This window comes from Sardina pilchardus, chromosome 17 (genome assembly GCF_963854185.1).
Source record: "Sardina pilchardus chromosome 17, fSarPil1.1, whole genome shotgun sequence".
NCBI lineage: Eukaryota > Metazoa > Chordata > Actinopteri > Clupeiformes > Clupeidae > Sardina > Sardina pilchardus.
The window spans coordinates 18,987,601-19,007,379 of NC_085010.1; the positions used below are offsets into that span (position 1 = coordinate 18,987,601).

The following is a 19,779-nucleotide window of genomic DNA, read 5'->3' on the forward strand; positions in this document are numbered from 1 at the left end:
AGATGTGTTTATGCGTGTGTGTGTACGTTGTGCATGTATGTGAGTGTGCGCATACCTGTGTGTATGTATCTATGTGCGTGTGTGTCTGTGTGCATGTTTGAAAACACTTGAAATTTGACAATAAATTAAATAGAAATGTACATGCGTTATTGATTTCATTAACATCAGGGTACACTATTTTGAGTGACAATAAGATTCGGACCTTTGCTGGGATGAAATTTTAGCAACTGGACCTCTTTGCATTTTAATTGAATACCTTGTATTCACAGAAAACTTTTTTCGGGCAACCTGAAAGGCAGGAAGAGAAAGAAAAACATAAAAATTACACAGAAAACACAGAAAATTGTGATCGGGGTGTGAGTAGTAAAAAGCTAGTATGAGAAACAGTCCTGGGAGGAACATTTGAATACCAGTACATAATCAAGATATGAACAAAAGGAAACGTGGACTTGTGGATTGGGGTAACTGTCATTTTTGTGTAGATTAAGAAAAAAAAAAAAAAAAACATTTGTCACCCCCTATGCAGGTGATGAAACTGAAGATGGAAACACTAAACAGGAACTTGGTAGATTTCTGCCCAACTAATGTAGAGTATGCAGCAGCCGAGAGCAGCAGTATCACTCCTTATATCGCTTCAGAGAAAAGAAGTGTTCGCCAACAGAGGAGTCAATGCAAAAGTGAAGAACCAACCAACAGTGGAAAAGATCCCGAAGTGTGGCTCTTTGTGAGGAGGAACATGCCATAGTCAGTGATGTTTGTGTGATTGTGTCGTTTGTGTCAGAACCTTCTCTGAAGATGAAGCTCTGCCTCTGTCTGCTTTACACAGCTCTGCAGGTCACTGTTGGTGAGTTCTAACATTTCATGTCATACTGAGAGTGTGTAGGTGTGTATGTGTCTAATAGGTGCAAAGTATGTTTTAATACAGTAGATTGGGATCATGTACGTGTAGCCTATAGCGTGTGTGTTACATGATCTTCAATTGAGTGGGTTATAAGCCTCTTCATAAAAAGCTTAATTATTTTCTTCTTGTATTTTGACATAAAGTCTGAGGAAAAGTTATTTATTGATGAGTAAAACTGGGTTTATCTGAAGTTGCCTATTATAATCACGCATGCTGCTCCACTTATATGGACATAGCAGCATATGAATGTTCAAAAACAGAACTGTCTACAAATAGTACAGGACATCTCAAACCTTCATCATTTGCTCATCTTTATTTGGGAAATGTTAAACAGTTAAGTATGTCATCAATGTTTATCTTTATGTGCAATTTATGTGAAATGTACAATGCAGATTAAATACGTTAGCAGTTTCATGCAGCTTAAAGAAATGAGCACTCTTTGCACCCAGGTGTCAATAGCCAACAATGTTACCCAGAGGGCATACACCCAGGTGTACATGGTAGACACAAGCACCCTTGGTAGCAAAGCTACAGTATTTACTCTCAGGGAGTAATATTATATTTTAGAATATATTACAATATGCAATAGTATATTTTAGAAATAGCATCAGAGACAAAAGTAAAAATCTGCCCACCGGAGAGCTCCCAATATGGTTCCTGTTTTATTTTTTCAGTTACGTTTCAGATCCTTACTAACCTGACTTTCGCCAGATCCTGTAGTTCGCTGTCTGCTTCACACAAGGATCTGGGACTTCTCGATGGGAGATGTATTTCTGAAGGCGGGTCCTTGTAAAACATCCTCGCATGTGATTCGATAAACCACTTGCCTGTTATCTTGAATGACGTGCTAGGCTTCTTCAAGCTCTTGCCAAACCCGGTCGGAAGAAGAGTAAAAACATCCTTGCCACCAATAAATGTCTTCAAAACTATTCTCTGTTAATCTTTTAAAGAATGAATACTCGATAGATTCGACAAAACGGTTGAAATAGCAGAATCAATGTCAGCACAAGACTCCTCGCTGCGTGCCGCCATTGTTATTTGAATCAAACACTCGCCTCGGCGCTCCTGATTGGTTGCTTATTTTTTGATCACTAGCCCAGGGGTTTGGATTGCCCTCGCGTCCAGACCCTTGTGTGGAGCTCAGCCTCTGGTGGAGCATGGCGGAATTACAAGGGTCTGGCGAGAGTCAGGCTAGATCCTTACGGCCCTTCCTCAGATCGTAAGGGCCTGAAACGTAGCTGAAAATTTAAAAAAGGAACTATATTGGGAGCTTTCCGGTGCACAGATTTTACTTTTGTCTCTGATAACTGTTTTTTGGTCTCGCACCTCAAAAAAAATCCAGATGTGTGTGATTAAACTTTGTTTTTAGAAATGGCACTTGATCTGCTGCAGGATCGGACAAAGATGAGGAGGTGTTTTCATGAGACCAGTCAAGTCTCTGTTACTTACTAGTGTCACAGCTACCTGGCTCAAAGCAGCTGTGACACAAAATGGGAGACCACACCGTAGCTAAAGGTTAAATTATAGTCAAGTCAAGTCAAGTCAAGTCAAGTTTATTTATATAGCACATTTCATACACAGAGGTCATTCAATGTGCTTTACATAAACAAAAACCAAACAGTAATTATAGCAGATAAAAGCATAGATGGGCAAAGAGTAATAGTAATAAAAATAATAATAATAATAATAATAAAAAGATCATAATATAAAATAAAAACAAAGCATAGATCAAGATCAAATCAATAAGGAATAATTAACATAAAAGACTCCAGATGGAGTAATTAACAGACAGTTAGCAGAAAGCATCTGAGAACAATTTGGTCTTAAGTCTAGATTTAAAACAGGCTGCATTTGGGGCCTTTTTAATGTCATCAGAAAGTTGGTTCCAAAGCTGAGCCGCATAGCAGCTAAAAGCTGCTTCGCCATGTTTAGTTCTAACAGCAGGCTTTACTAAGAGGTTTTTCTCCTGAGACCTCAGAGGACGAGAAGGTGTGTACTGCTGAAACATGTCTGATAGGTATTTAGGTCCTGCTCCATTTACTGATTTATAAACAATTAGTAGTGTTTTAAAGTCAACTCTGTGACATACTGGAAGCCAGTGCAGAGATTTAAGAATTGGAGTAATGTGCTCAGTTCTTTTTGTTTTTGTGAGAACCCTAGCTGCTGCATTTTGAATCATCTGAAGCTGTTTGATAGTCTTTTTAGGAAGGCCTGTGAAAAGCCCATTGCAGTAATCAACCCTGCTAGAGATAAATGCATGAATGAGTTTTTCTAAGTCATGTTTTGACATTAGCCCTCTCAGTTTGGCAATATTTTTGAGGTGATAAAAAGCTGATTTAGTTATCATTTTCATGTGACTGTTGAAATTTAGATCACTGTCGATTAATACACCGAGATTTTTAACAGTATCCTTTGCTTTCAATCCTTTTGTTTCAAGGAGAGTGGCAACCTTAATCCTTTCCTCCTTTTTACCAAATATAATTGCTTCAGTTTTTTCTTTGTTCAGCTGAAGAAAATTTTGAGCCATCCAAGTGTTGATTTGTTCTATACACTGACATAGAGATTCAAGGGGACCATAGTCTTTTGGTGACAGAGCTAAGTAAATTTGTGTGTCATCTGCATAGCTATGATATGAAATCAAATTATTTTGGATGATTTGTCCAAGTGGGAGCATATAGAGGTTGAATAATAGTGGCCCCAAGATCGACCCCTGGGGAACACCACAGGTCAGGGATGTTGGTGTTGAGGTACAGTTGCCGATGGCAACAAAGAAGCTCCTTTCTTGTAGATATGATTTGAGCCAGTTTAGAACTATGCCTGTAAATCCAACCCAGTGTTCTAGTCTGTGTAGTAAAATATTGTGATCAACAGTGTCAAATGCTGCGCTAAGGTCCAGTAGCACTAGGACTGATGTTTTACCAGAATCTGTGTTGAGACGTATGTCATTGAAAACCTTAATGAGAGCTGTTTCAGTGCTGTGATTTGCCCGAAAACCAGACTGAAAGTAATCAAAATACCCATTTGATGTTAGGAAGGTGGTTAGTTGATTAAAGACTACTTTTTCAATAATTTTGCCAATAAAAGGTAGATTGGATATGGGCCTGTAATTGTTTAAAATGGAGGCATCCAGGTTATTCTTCTTGAGCAGTGGCTTTACAACAGCTGTTTTTAGTGACTTAGGAAAAGTGCCAGACAGCAGTGATGTATTTACAATGTGAAGGACATCTGAGGCTATAAGGTGAAAAACAGTTTTGAAGAAATTTGTAGGCAGGGTGTCTAAGACACACGTGGAGGAGCTGAGAATCTGTACTGTTTTTTCAAGTGTTTCGTAGTCTATCAAATTGAACTCTGACATCAAGTTAAGTTTCCCTCTATTTGTAGCTGGAAGTTCCGGGTGTTGAATGAGTAATTTAGCAGATATATTGAGTCTGATTTTGTCAATTTTACCTTTAAAAAAACATGAAAACTCATTGCATTTATTAGTTGAGAGAAGTTCGGGCACTAATTGTGAGGGAGGATTTGTTAACTTTTCGACAGTGGAAAATAAAACACGAGTGTTATTTGAACTCCTACTGATGATGTTAGAAAAGAAAGACTGTCTTGCTTTGCACATTTCAAAGTTATATGTGCGGAGCATGTCTTTATGGATGTCATAGTGGATCTGAAGTTTGTATTTACGCCATTTTCTTTCAGTCTTCCTACACTCTCTTTTTAGGAGTTTAACCGCTGGATTTTGCTTCCATGGTGCTTTCTGTTTGTCCTTAACTTTCTTGGATTTTAAGGGAGCAATGCCATCCATAATGTTTGCCATTTTTGCATTAAAGTGATCCAATAAGTCTTCTACTGAGTCTGACAAATTACTTGATGTCTGTGAGAGTGCTTGCTCAAAAAGAACACTTGTCTTATCATTTATGATTCTCCTTTTTACCAACATAGATCTGTTCTGACTGTGTGGGGACATAGACACATCAAAGAACACGCAGAAATGATCAGATAACGCCAGGTCTTTAACAGCTGTGGAGACATTGAGACCCTTTGTGATAACGAGGTCGAGTGTATGGCCTTGAGAGTGTGTTGGCTCCTGTATATGCTGTGTTAGGGAGAAAGTGTCGATTAGTGCAATGAATTCCTTGGCATAATTGTTTTCAGGATTATCCACATGTAGGTTTAGATCCCCTGATATAATAAGACAGTCAAACTCTATGCAAATGACTGATAGCAGTTCACCAAACTCTTCAAGAAAGACTTTAGCTGAATGTTTTGGAGGCCTGTAAATAGTCAGTAGTAAAATCTGAGGAGAAGACTTAATGCTTGCACACAGATATTCAAATGAAGTAAATTCACCAAATGATGACTGATTGCACTGAAAGGATGCCTTGAAAATTGTAGCTATCCCCCCTCCTCTTTTATTTGCTCTGGTAGCACTCAAAAAACTGAAATTTGGTGGAGCAGATTCGATGAGGGTAGCAGCACTGTTTGCTTGGTCTAACCATGTCTCAGTTAAGAGTAAAAAATCAAGGTTGTATGTGCAAATAAGATCATTAATTAAGAATGATTTGTTTGAAAGAGATCTGATGTTTAGGAGAGCTAGTTTTGCTGTAAGAGTTGGGGAGCTATGATCCACTGGGGAAATCTGAGGCTGTAGTGGTACAGGTAGGAGATTTGACTGGTTTACCCTGTAGGCTCGATGTGCTAGTCTTCTATTACTTGTCAGAACAGGAATAGAAAATGACATAGGCTTACTGGGTCCCGGCATGTTCTCAAAACTACTGTCACTACCATTTCTATTGCAGGGACCCACAGAATATCATACAATACTCTCATGAAGTTGTTGCTGCGTAGGTGATCCTTTTGCATGCGGAGGGGGAGGGCGTGGAGGTGCACTGCGCTTCAGTGCTGAAGGTCTTGGGCTGTTGAAAATCTGCCTGGCTGCTGGTAGCAGTCTCTCCATTGTTGCAGGGAACATCATGTGCTTGAGTGGGGATGGTGACGGGTATGTGGGGGATCCTGTGGAGTTTGTTTGGGTGGTGGAATGATGAGGAAGGGATTGGGATGGGATATTAGGTGGGTTTGGGTGGCCTGGGTAGTTAGATTGGGTGGGGTGGTTATTGGGTGTGTGTAGTGATGGGAAATCAAGGAATAAAAGTCCAGAGTCTCTGTGATAATGTGTCCGTGCAGATGGAGAGACTCAGGTCGAGAGATGCCAAAGTAGAAGAAAACTTCTTTTTTATTATTGAGCTACCGGTAGGTTTTAGACAAGAGACATACAAAACAAAAGAAAAACACTGATCAAAACGAAAAACAAAAACATGGGATAATGCCCACTGAAGCTAGGCCCTTTACGTACCCATACAGACCGAGACAATGTGCCCTCTCACGGCAGAGGCCCATCTCTCGAATGAAGCGCCCAATACTCTTTTTATGCTATTGGCGCAGACCAAACACAGCAAATAATCAATCAGCGCAATAATGTATCCTCTTAGGCTAGATACTATACCAGCGCAATACCTTACTTGACCACATTCCTGTGCAATCATAATTCCTTGGCTACAGTCCCCCAAAATAACAAATAAAACAAAACTACAGAAACACCCCTGTCTCCATGAGCGCTTCCCTTATGGGAGCGCGCCCCGTCCCTTTAACTGGGTCTCACCTCCGACACTCTTGTCGCACCCCGGAAGACAGGTAGACATCAGGTAAGGACAACAATACATAGAATAGACAATACACAATACACAGACAAACATTGGCACAGTCGCAGCGGTTTCTGCGCGCACGAAACCCGCCACAACTACCCCGACATTATGCCTTGCATCAGCCGCTATAGCCATGTTAAGCGCACGGCCTAACCAATATTCCTTCGCATTGTACCACGACATAATACATAGTTATTCCATAGTTTCCTACATATGCATTACATCATTTATTTCATTTCTCCTGTATGTGTATACTAATGTCTGCGTTCAAGTGCAAACTCGGTTCCCATTGTTCTTACTGGCGGGAATGCGCCCGCTTGCGTGACAGACGCGGTGCGCTCTGTCACATAACCCCCCACCTCAAGAGTCTTCGTCCCCGAAGACCCTAGACCGGTAGTCCGTAGTCACATTCTCGACCCCGGCCCTGTACCGCACAACAAACCTGTACGGCTGCAGGGACAGGTACCCTCGAGTTACCCGTGAGTTTGTGTCCATCCGATTGAGCCACTGCCGGGCCCCTGTTGTTGCCGCTGGAGCAGTCACCGCTGCCGCAGCTTGAACCCCTGCTGTTGCCGCTGGAGCCGCTGTCTCCACCACTGCTGCTAGTAGATGCTGCCGTTGGCCCTGCCGCTGCTGCTGCTGGAGTGGGCGCTGCCGTTGGCCCTGCCGCGGCTGCTGCTGCTGCTGGAGTAGGCGCTGCCATCAGCCCTGCCGCTGCCGCCGCTGCTGCCGCCGCCCTCCCTGTCGCTGGCCCTCCATCCCAACTCGGCATACCTAGAGCTGGTCTTGGGGCTCTGGACACTGGCGCCGACGTGGAGAGTCCTCCTCCTCTCTCCTGCCTTTCTCGCTGGCCTTCGCCTTGCAGGAGGGCAAATTGTTGAGCGTTTCCCCCTCCTCGCCTTGCGTCTGGTCATTAGCGCGTATCGCCTCGGTCCCGTCGTCTTTCTTCTGGTGTGCTTTTGGACCCATACCTTGACATTTCCGCCTGGTCTTAGACACTTGTTGTTTTTCCGCTGCCACCAAATGTGATAATGTGTCCGTGCAGATGGAGAGACTCAGGTCGAGAGATGCCAAAGTAGAAGAAAACTTCTTTTTTATTATTGAGCTACCGGTAGGTTTTAGACAAGAGACATACAAAACAAAAGAAAAACACTGATCAAAACGAAAAACAAAAACATGGGATAATGCCCACTGAAGCTAGGCCCTTTACGTACCCATACAGACCGAGACAATGTGCCCTCTCACGGCAGAGGCCCATCTCTCGAATGAAGCGCCCAATACTCTTTTTATGCTATTGGCGCAGACCAAACACAGCAAATAATCAATCAGCGCAATAATGTATCCTCTTAGGCTAGATACTATACCAGCGCAATACCTTACTTGACCACATTCCTGTGCAATCATAATTCCTTGGCTACAGTCCCCCAAAATAACAAATAAAACAAAACTACAGAAACACCCCTGTCTCCATGAGCGCTTCCCTTATGGGAGCGCGCCCCGTCCCTTTAACTGGGTCTCACCTCCGACACTCTTGTCGCACCCCGGAAGACAGGTAGACATCAGGTAAGGACAACAATACATAGAATAGACAATACACAATACACAGACAAACATTGGCACAGTCGCAGCGGTTTCTGCGCGCACGAAACCCGCCACAACTACCCCGACATTATGCCTTGCATCAGCCGCTATAGCCATGTTAAGCGCACGGCCTAACCAATATTCCTTCGCATTGTACCACGACATAATACATAGTTATTCCATAGTTTCCTACATATGCATTACATCATTTATTTCATTTCTCCTGTATGTGTATACTAATGTCTGCGTTCAAGTGCAAACTCGGTTCCCATTGTTCTTACTGGCGGGAATGCGCCCGCTTGCGTGACAGACGCGGTGCGCTCTGTCACAGTCTCCATCTGCCAGATGGGGTTCTGGGGGGTTTGTTGCTTCGCTATTAGCAAGTATTCCAGTAGTGTGTTCCATGTTGTTATGGCTTTGTGGTGGCAAGGAGTCAACGGAGGTGGGGAGGGGCACTGGTACATGACCCTTCCTTTCTGATAGCCTTCCAACAGCTTTGATAGGTGCTATCTTCTCCTGTTCATGACATCCATTTGTTTGCTGAGATTTCGCAGAGTTTGACGCCAGTGATTTACTATGAATCATTTTAGCAGCACCCATCTTATCATGTCCAGTGGACGTGGCTGGGCATTGTTGTTCTGGTTGTTTATGTTTCTCCAAGGTCTGCATGTTGATGTCCTCAGTTTGTTCCGTTTGTGTGGCTACTGAGCGCTTATCAGAGGCTTGGCTCAAGGTTGGCAGAGAAAATGTTGGGTGCAAGAGAGAGAGGTGATAGTTCTGTGTTAAGATCTTGGCTCCAGTCCAACTCAGCTCTGTGCTTTTTGGTCTGAAATATTCCCTGCGATTCCAGAAAAGGTTGAAATTGTCAATAAAATTCATCCCAACTGAAAAGCATGTTTTTGCGAGCCAGGTGTTTAAACTAAACAGTCTCGTAAAAACAAAGCTTCCCTCTGCTGGGAGTGGGCCACTGATGAAAGTTTGTAATCCAAGTTCAAATAGAGCAGAGAAAAGTTCCTTGAAATCTTGTTGGACATACAGTTGTTCTTTGTAAATGTCATTTGCTCCAACATGCACAATGATGCGCTTGATAGTTGTATATTTTGACACCAGTTCTGCCAGTTTGTTTTTTGTGTCAGACACTGAAACATTTGGGAAACAACATACAATCATCCTTTCCCCATTTAAAAGTCTCACTGTAGAGTCGCCTAGAATGAGGGTTGTGGGATGAACAGGTGCCGAGTGCTGCTTCTTGTCTGTGCCCGTCTTTCTATTGTTGTGGTTTGCTCGCTGCCTGTTTTGGGTTTTTTCCCTGGGAAAAACCTCTCTCACGTCCTGGAGGCAATCAAATCTGTTCCATAGTTTTAGGGGCTCTGGGTCACCCCTAGGACCACAAGCCCTATGGTTTGCTGATCTGTCTGTATTTCTGATCCGAGGCCTGGAATTAACATCTGAGTTTACTGGTGTTGAGGTACGTACAGTTCTTGTATTACGTTTTTTGCTTTTTGGCCTGGCACCTTGCCTGCGCCAAGGCTCAGAACTCTCATTTTGCTTTGTGAGGTCGATGCATTCAATGCTATTGGAAGATTGTTGAGTTACATTCTCTGCATTTTCAGTTGTCACTGTACTCACTTCATGAGATGTCTCTCGTAGTTCATCCGTCTTTGATGAAAGGGCACCAATCTTTGATTCCAAGGCAGAAATCCTCTGTTCTAGTTCAGTACATTTACTACATGATCTCCTGCGTCTCGGGCCGGAGGAGTGCATGTTGTTTAATCCAACTTCAAGGTGACTTGCCGTTCATGTAAAGTAAAAACTAACTATTAAAGTTTCACCGTCTTTGCTAACCTAGCTTGTAAATGAAATAAAAGAAAGAAAAAGAGTGAAAATTGCTAAAGGGATAGTAAAGCAGGAGCAGCAAGAAATGCGTCCTACTCGCTTGAGTAGGAGGAGGAAATAATATGTTTATTTTAACATTAGAAAGCTAAACTTATTAGATGGAAAAGGAAAGTGTGTATGCAAGTGTTTGTGTTCCATAGTAAAAGGTGTTTTTGTGTACTATGTTATTTCTGCAGTGTAAGTGGCACTCTTGTCTTCCGTGGCCACTATAACGTGGTTCAGGCGACTAGCAAATAAGTTTGACTCGACGTTCCAAAAAATATCCAAACTCAAAAATCCTTTTCACTGTTTAATAAATAATGATTCAAAATACAAAACGAAATCTTCACAATCTTGCTGCAATAAACTAATAAACTCAGTCTCTTTCTTCGTCGGTCAGAAAACTGTATTGCCTCTTGGCCTGACCGCATTACACTGAACTAAGCACAAGTTTGCATGCGTCACGTGACCCACATGGCAGAACCCAGCGCTCCTCCCCCATACAGATCAACACACACACATAGCAAACCAAAAAACAAATAATAATTTGCAACATACATTAAACTCAAATTGGCTCTTACATATCCGGCCCCTAATTGTTTATGCTATGGGCGGAACAATTACCAAATTATTACTTACTAAGAGCCATCAAATTATACAATCTTTCATGTACACTAACATTGTACATATTACACAAGTTTGCACACACATCAACACTATGAGAGTCCAGTTCAACAGTCCTTGAGTCCTTTTATCCTGACTCTTGTATCAGGCACAGCTTACTCACAGGTCTGTCCAGTTGGTTGGTCTTCGTTTTTACAACAGCTCGCCTTACCGCACCTTTGACATCTGGGTGAGTCTTCGTGATGCGTCCCATTATCCACGAATTACGCGGAGCGGTCTGGTCTGCTATTAAGACGACGTCTCCCACTTGAAAGTTCCTTCTCGGTCTTGACCACTTCTGCCGACTTTGAAGCAACGGTAGGTACTCCTTGAGCCACCTGGCCCAAAACAGGTCTGCAATATATTGCACCTGCCGCCATCGTCGTTGAGCATATTGGTCATTCTTTGAAAAGAGTCCAGGCGGGATACTTGGTTGCGCCTTTAACAACAGCAGATGATTGGGTGTTAAGACATCTAAATCATTGGGATCGTCCGATGCCGGTGTGAGAGGCCTGTTGTTAATGATGGACTCCACCTCACACATGACAGTTAGCAGTCCTTCATCATCCAAAGTCTGCAGTCTGACAATTGAGTTCAAAATCTTCCGGACTGTACGGATCTGTCTTTCCCATACACCGCCGTGATGAGAGGCTGCAGGGGCATTGAAGATCCATTTCACTCCTTTCTCCATCATTGCATTAGTGATTCTTGTCTGATTCAATTCTTCCAGTGCCTCACGTAACTCCCTTTCTGCGCCAACGAAATTTGTCCCATTGTCTGAGCGCATGATTTTGGCTTGTCCTCTTCTGCATGTAAACCGTCGGAGCGCATTTATGCAGGAGTCGGTGTCCAGACTATGGGCAATCTCAATGTGGACGGCTCTTATGTTAAGGCAGGTAAAAAGCACGCCATACCTTTTAACGCGGCCTCGCCCTCTCTTGACCTCAAAAGGCCCAAAGAAGTCAACTCCTGTGTTTGTAAAAGGAGGCTGATCTGACGTGATACGATCCAATGGCAGATCAGCCATCTTTTGTTCTCCCAACCTGCTATTGAGTCTTCTGCAGACTGTGCACTTAGAAATGATGCCTCTGATTGCTGAGCTTACTTGAGGTATCCAATACTTAGTGCGCAGCCTGGATAGCATGTAGTTGCGTCCACAATGACCTATTTCCTTATGGATGTGTTGCAAGATAAGAGCAGCAACAGTTGACCCCTTGAAAAGAATTGCAGGGTGTTTCGTCTCCTCTGGCATGGACAATCTGGAGAGTCGTCCACCAACCCTGACAATTCCATCCTTGAGAAATGGATCCAATTTGTAGATGGAGCTGGTCTTTCGAACATTTCCACCTGTTTGAAGAGCCAAGATCTCCTCTGGGTAAGTCTGTAGCTGACTAACACGAATTATCTCCATTTCAGCCTCTTCCAGATCTTCTATGGTGAGCACTGTAGGTTTCAGAGTCGTCTTAAACTTATCCATGTGTGCTGTTGTCAGCAGCTCCTGTTGTTTAGAACAGCTTTCCGACACTCTGATTTTGTCCTTAAACACTCTTCTTTCCTTTCTCAATAGAAGCAGCATTTCTTTCAGCTTCAAAAGCCAAGCCACTGCTCTTTTCAGCCGCGTCCAATCTGAGTAGTGGGAAATGAGCGTATCCAAGGACCACGTCTTTTCCTGAACAACCTCTTCAACTCTTACTGCACAAGACTTGACCTCAGGATCCTCTAAGGCTATGTCTGTTAAGTAAGGTACTTTGGGCCAATCCTCTTCAGACTTCAGAAGGAAGCTCGGGCCTTGCAACCAAGTCTCGCTTTCCACAAACTCCCTCACCTTCAGTCCCCTTGAGGCTTGATCCGCCGGATTTTCTGCTGACTTCACATAGCGCCATTGAGAAGGACAACAGTGATCCCTTATCGCATTGACTCTGTTTGCGACAAAAGTCTTGAAGCGACTGTGTTCATTTCCAATATATCTCAAAACTGTGGTGCTGTCCGTCCAAAAGATGGAGTCTTGGAGTGACACCTGCAGTTCTCGTTGTAACATTTGATCCATTCTTACAGCCACCACGGCGGCTGTTAGCTCCAGCCGTGGGATTGTAACATGTTTCAAAGGTGCTACTCTGGCCTTTCCTAGCAACAGAGTGCAGCTCTTCTCTCCCTTTTCGTTCGTCAGTAGTAAGTAGGTGGCAGTACCATAGCCATTTTCCGATGCATCAGCAAAGTGGTGCAATTGTGCTGAATGCAAAGGTCCAAATTTCATCGGCTTCACACACCTGCTTACTGTATATCCCTCTAGCAGCTTTAGCTCTGACAACCATTCTTGCCATCTCCGTGCATGTTGATCGCTGATTTCTTGATCCCAGCCATACTTCTGATCACACAGAGCCCTCAGAATTTGCTTCGCTGGCAGAATAGCTGGCGCCAAAAATCCAAGTGGGTCGTATAGTGCATTAACAACGGACAGGATCCCACGCCTTGTCATGGGCTTCTCAGGAATGTTCAGCTGGAACTTGAAACTGTCTGTGTTTGTGCACCATTGTACACCCAGGGCACGCTCTAGGGGAAGAATGTCGTGACTTAAGTCCAAGTCTTTGACCTCTGTGGCTCGCTCTTCTTCTGGGATGGTCAACAGAACAGCCTTGCTTGAGCTAACCCATTTCGTCAGTTGGAAGCCTCCCTTAGCACAAAGTGCTTTTAGATCCCGCACAAGATCGACTGCCTGAGTCTCCGATGAGACTGACTTTAGACAGTCATCCACATAAAAATTGTGGAGAACTGTGTTCACTGCTTCCTGGTTAGCTGTTTCCCTGTTATCTTCGGCTGTTTTCCTCAAGGCATAAGACGAGCAACTTGGTGAAGACGTAGCACCAAAAAGGTGAACAGTCATTCTGAATTCCTTAATCTCTTCATCCAGGTTGCCCTCCGGCCACCACAAGAAGCGAAGAAGATCTGCATCTTCCTCCGGGACTTTGACTTGATAAAACATGGCCTTGACATCTGCCATCAACGCCACTGGTTCTTGCCTAAACCTCGTCAAGACACCAACAAGCGTGTTGGTAAGGTTTGGACCCTGCAACAGCTGTTCATTTAGAGAGACTCCTCTATAAGAAGCTGTGCAGTCAAAGACTACGCGAATCTTCTTTTTCTTGGGGTGGTACACTCCATGGTGAGGAATGTACCACACCCTACCATCCTCACGCAATAGCTGCTCTGTGGGGACCTTGACTGCATAACCATTCTCAATTACATCATCCATAAACGCCTTGTAGTCCTCACAGAAGCTTGCATGTCTTTTCAATTTCCTTTTCAGGCTGGTGACTCGCTGTTCTGCGATACAGCGATTGTTCGGCATCTTCATTGTCTCATCTTTCAATGGCAAACTAATGCAGTAATGGCCATTCAACAATTTAGCTGAATTGGCCACCATAGACATGAATTTGAGATCCTCCTGTGACATTTCTTCTTTTTCTTCACAGTCACGCTCCGGGAAGTCTGCATTGTACTGTTGTCGTAACAGTTCCTCTATCTCCATGACTGACAGACGGTTGACTGTGTGGCTTTGACAGTCACCTTGTTTTAGTGGTCCATTTACCACCCAACCCAAGGCAGTTCTCACCGCATAGGGTCCATCCCCTTCGCTGTGTATCACTTGCCAAGGCTCCATCGCCCTTGGGACATTGGTGCCTATAAGCAGCCCAACTTCAGCGTCAATGCAAGGTAAGGACACATCTTTCAGGTAAGGCCATATTGCTATGTCCTCCTGTTTGGGAATGTTCTCCTTCTGTACTGGAATAAAGCTATGGGTGAATACTCTGGGCAAGTCAATGTAGGTATCCTCATCCACACCACAGACTTCCAAGTCTGTCAGGACAGATGTCTTCAAAACTTTACTATCATCTGCTCTACTACAGCCCATGGTGTTAAGAAGAATCTGAGTTCGCCTGCCCTTAATGTTCAGCTTTGCTACGAGGTCATTAGTGCAAAAGCTTGCTGTGCTGCCTGGATCTATAAACGCATATGTTTCCACATATCTATCACTCCTCTTTGATTTAATTTTGACAGGTAAGACAGCCAGTGCACATTTTCCTCCGGCCCCAATGTAAGCACATGCTTCCTGCTTCAGAGCAACACAGGCGTTGGAGGTTTCTTTGACATCAGAGTTATCTCCTTTCTTGTCACTAGCAGCCACACTGCCTTTTCTGTCAAAGTGCAAAATATCTGGATGTCTCAGAGAACATGTTTGACACTTTGCTCTCTTTTTGCAGTCCTTGCTGAGGTGTCCCGGCGAAAGACATCCGAAACACAAGCCTTTAGATTTCAAGAAATCCAGTCTTTCTTTGTGAGGTAGTTCTTTAATCTTTCTACACTCAAGGAAAGTGTGTGCGTTTTGACAGTAAGCACAAGGTTTCTGCAAAGTGACAGCAGGAGCTTTCTTGATTGTCACGTCTTGTTCCTTTTCTTCTTGTGTAGCCACAACACCTGTGGCAAAGCTGCTGCTTCCCTTTTGGCTGCTTCTCATAGCTTTCTTGTCCCTTGTAAACTTGTCCTTTCCTTCTTTGCTCCCGTGAGACTCTGACATGCTTCCAAACAAGGGGTCCATTACAATTCTGGCCTGTCGCTCAATGTACTCTACCAGTTCAGAGAACCTTGCACGCCCTCTCCCCTTCTCTTGTATTTCAAAAGCAGTCACTCTCCATTTCTCACGCAGTCTATAAGGAAGCTTTGAAAGAACAGTCCGCATATTAGTAGGGTTGTCCATTTCTTCCATGAAATCTAAATCACCCATGGTGTTCTTGCAGCCAGTAAGGAACAACGCATATGCATTAAGAGCTTTGCCATCCTCCATTTTGATGTTGGGCCAATTCAAAGCCTTTTCCATGTAAGCGTTTGCAATCTTTAGTTCATTGCCATAATGCTTCTGCAATAACCTTCTAGCTTCTTTGTAGCCTCTTTCAGACGGCATATGCTCACAACTCCGGACCAGTTCCTGCGATTCACCACTGGTATACTGCTCCAGATAGTAAAACATATCCTGGTAAGTATCAGCCTTGCTAACTACAGCATGTTCAAATGCTCTGATGAACGATTTGTAGGTGAGAGGATCACCTTTGAACACTGGAACCTCTTTACGTGGCAGACTAGTTAAATTATGCTGCTTAACCAGCATCTCTGTGATGACACTTTGTTTCTGCAACACTTGATGGAGGTCTCTCTCATCATTGTCTTTTTGTTTTGCAGGTTGTCTTTGCTTGTTCCACGTCGGCTGATGTGACTCAAGTCTGGAGCTCTGCAATCCTTGTCCTACCAATGAGTGCATGGTGTTTGTTTGGTCCTTTAACTTTCCCCTAGCAGACCACTTTGACGCGTAACTGTTCATTCCATTTTCCTCATATGTCTCTAACACCTTCAATTTCGCAGTGGATTCTGCTAGTGCTGCATCAACTTCCAACTTCTCTCTTTTAGCCTTGAACTTAGCTTCTTCAAGATCAAGAGCTTGTCTTTGTTCTAATGCAGCTGCTCGAGCAATGAGTGCTGCACGTTCAGCTTCCTCTTTAGCGCGCACAGTGGATAGAGAGCTTCGTGAGGATCTTCCTGACCTAGCTGAAACAACAGATCCATTTCTAATTTTAGGTCTACAATCCACCAAATTAACTTGAGAAACGCTATCACCCACATCGACATCCTCTGGTTCTTGCAGGACATCTGAATGCGTACTTGGAGCTTCTTCATTACTTTCAAGCTGACGACTGATCCATTCTGAATAATTTTCCCCAAATTCTTTTGCTGATGTTATTTTAGTAGTAAACCATTCTTGATCTAATTTTCTTTCCTCTTCATCCATCAACGGTAATATGGAACCATTAAGCTCCAAAATATCTTTATGTAGATTCCACATATCACTCTGCAAAAGTGCACTCTTTGTTCTACCAACTGCACCTTTTATCACTCTGTCATCATTTTTCATATGCTCCTCAATTTCTTTCATTTTAACAGTGAGCTGGGCGAATTTTCCTTTCCTTGTTCCCATTAGCCTATGCAGTTTTTCTTGTAATGCCTTTTCAGTGGGCTTTGGCGCCCTCTTGAGGCTACCATCGTCGGGTGTTAATTCGTTTCCAGAAAGTTCTTTCATCTTCAATAATCAATGCACTCAATTCACTAGCAAATGTCCAAAATCGTTTTTCTTCAACAACAACTGCTAATGTCCTTAAACTTCTTTACAGTGCAGAGATTCCCAAAACGTTTGATGGTTCAAAACAGACTTCAATTAAACACCGCGATCTTTACTGCATGACTCTGCATTTTCCTTTAGGCAGCTAGCATGGAACAGTTTCGTTTTTAGCTCACCCTTTCTTCCGACGTCTTTCAAGCTTTGACGGCAAGCTCACTCGTCGGGCTTCCACTTCATATCCACACTCGTAACATAGGTTTACTTCGTGTCTTCTTAAATCCAAGCAAAGTTTTCTGACTAATGTAAGTGGCACTCTTGTCTTCCGTGGCCACTATAACGTGGTTCAGGCGACTAGCAAATAAGTTTGACTCGACGTTCCAAAAAATATCCAAACTCAAAAATCCTTTTCACTGTTTAATAAATAATGATTCAAAATACAAAACGAAATCTTCACAATCTTGCTGCAATAAACTAATAAACTCAGTCTCTTTCTTCGTCGGTCAGAAAACTGTATTGCCTCTTGGCCTGACCGCATTACACTGAACTAAGCACAAGTTTGCATGCGTCACGTGACCCACATGGCAGAACCCAGCGCTCCTCCCCCATACAGATCAACACACACACATAGCAAACCAAAAAACAAATAATAATTTGCAACATACATTAAACTCAAATTGGCTCTTACATGCAGGTTGTATAATATCTGAGCCTGAAGAGGAGACCATCACCAGATCCCCAGGAGAGTCTGTTCTCCTGTCCTGCTCCTGTACTGACCTGCAGACCACACCTGATGAGATTCAGTGGAGTTTTGCCAGTGATGACAAGAAATGGTTTCACACGATGACTGGAGATCTGAACCCAGAAGTAAAGAAGCGGTACAGTGGCAGAGTCCAGACATTCAGTGACCGCTCTCCTGAAAATGCATCTCTGCTTCTGTCTAACCTGACTGAAGAGGACCAGGGAGACTACATTTGTCAAATTGAAATGAATACAAGAGAAGGAATCAGAGTAATCACACTCATCGTAAAAAGTAATTATTTCAATGTATAGATGTAGACTTTTTTCTAATTATCACTTCATAATATAAAGTGTCACTGACTGAGGTTTTGTCATGAGCAGGAGAAGAACCTGGATACGGCTGTAAAATATCTGAAGCTGAAAATGAGACCATCACCAGATCCCCAGGAGAGTCTGTTCTCCTGTCCTGCTCCTGTACTGACCTGCAGACCACACCTGATGGGATTCGGTGGCGTGTCATTGATAAGACAGGAGGGTGCATGTTGCTTGGAGATCTGAACGAAGAAGAAAAGAAGCGTTACGGTGGTAGAGTCCAGACATTCAATAACAGTTTTCCAGGAAACATGTCCTTACTTCTGTCGGACCTGACTGAAGAGGACCAGGGAGACTACTTTTGTGAGATCGAAACCAATAAAAAAGGAGGATTCCGATTAATCACACTCATTGTAAAAAGTAATTATTTTCATTTCTATATAGATTTATCTCTAATCATCATGTCATAATATAAAGTATCACTGACTGAGGTTTTCTCATGAGCAGGAGAAGAAGCTGGAGACGGTTGTATAATATCTGAACGTGAAAATGAGACCATCACCAGATCCCCAGGAGAGTCTGTTCTCCTGTCCTGCTCCTGTACTGACCTGCAGACCAAACCTGATGAGATTCAGTGGCGTGTCATTGATAAGACAGGGTATTATGTGTTGACTGGAGATCTGAACCCAGAAGAAAATAAGCGGTACAGTGGTAGAGTCCAGACATTTAGTGACAGTTCTCCAGGAAATGCATCTCTGCTTCTGTCTAAGCTGACTGAAGAGGACCAAGGAAAATACACGTGTGCGAGCGAAAGCAATGAAAGTGAAGGAATCCGAGTTATCACACTCATCATAAAAGGCAATTAAAGTTTCATTTCTATGTTTATGTCATCACAAGCAAACATGGAAGACAGAACAATTATGCTTTAATGAAAGTAATCAATTTCATTTCTGTTAATTAAATGTTGATTTTTTTGCCTTGTGTTTGTGTAAGACTGAAAGTAATCAATAAGGAAATATTAACAATTTCTCTCATTGTTAACAGCTAAGTACTGTATAGCATTTCAAGATTGCATGATTACTGTATGCCTCTTCTAACAATTTCTTATGTTTACTTTGTAGAACATCCCAAGACCACAACACTTCCCAGCATGCCTTTCTTCATCCGCCTGGCTCTTTCTGTGCTGCTTGTGATGGTGGGAGCAACTGAAGTCATCTGCTCTTCATGCAGATGTAAACAAACATAAAACACACATTACACACACACACACACACACACACACACACACACACACACACACACACACACTTACTCACACACTTTAATGTTGCTATACTTTCACATGATAACTAATACTCTACTACCCACAGCAAAGAAAAAAGTGAGGGGGGATCAAACGGTATGAAAAGATGACATGAGGTCAGTCACAGTATGATGTGGTTTACCATACAGTGTAATCCATTTCCATTTTTGCCATATAGTTAGATACAGTTTTTTACAATCACTTTGCTACTATTTTCAGAACCTTGATGTCATTTTTCACAACTCTAGACGCAAAACTCACAACCAATGATCAAAATGCACATTTTTCTAAACTCTAACCCATTTCTCAATTGCTTGGATACAACACACATACAACTTAGATCATTTGTTCATTCAACAAAACTCACCTGTTCAATATGATACAACTTAACATCAAAGCACTACTATTTCAAAAAGCAATTCACACATTACATTTCAAATGAGTGTCTATTCATTTCCTTACAATGATCTAACTATCAATTGATACAACCTCTCAAAATGATAAGTAACTGTTGCATTACTCTTAATGCATAGTTGTTGGAAACAGA

General features: G+C 42.9%; 1 protein-coding gene across 1 annotated transcript; it reads left to right on the top strand.

Moving 5' to 3' along the window:
- Nucleotides 1-615: 615 nt before the first annotated feature.
- On the top strand, nt 616-18,795 carry LOC134062011 (polymeric immunoglobulin receptor-like). The gene is made up of 4 exons (XM_062517883.1): nt 616-844; nt 17,571-17,909; nt 17,999-18,349; nt 18,437-18,795. The coding sequence occupies exons 1-4, from the start codon at nt 796-798 to the stop codon at nt 18,793-18,795; spliced, it is 1,098 nt and encodes a 365-aa protein (XP_062373867.1). The 5' UTR covers nt 616-795.
- The last annotated feature ends 984 nt before the right edge of the window (nt 18,796-19,779 follow it).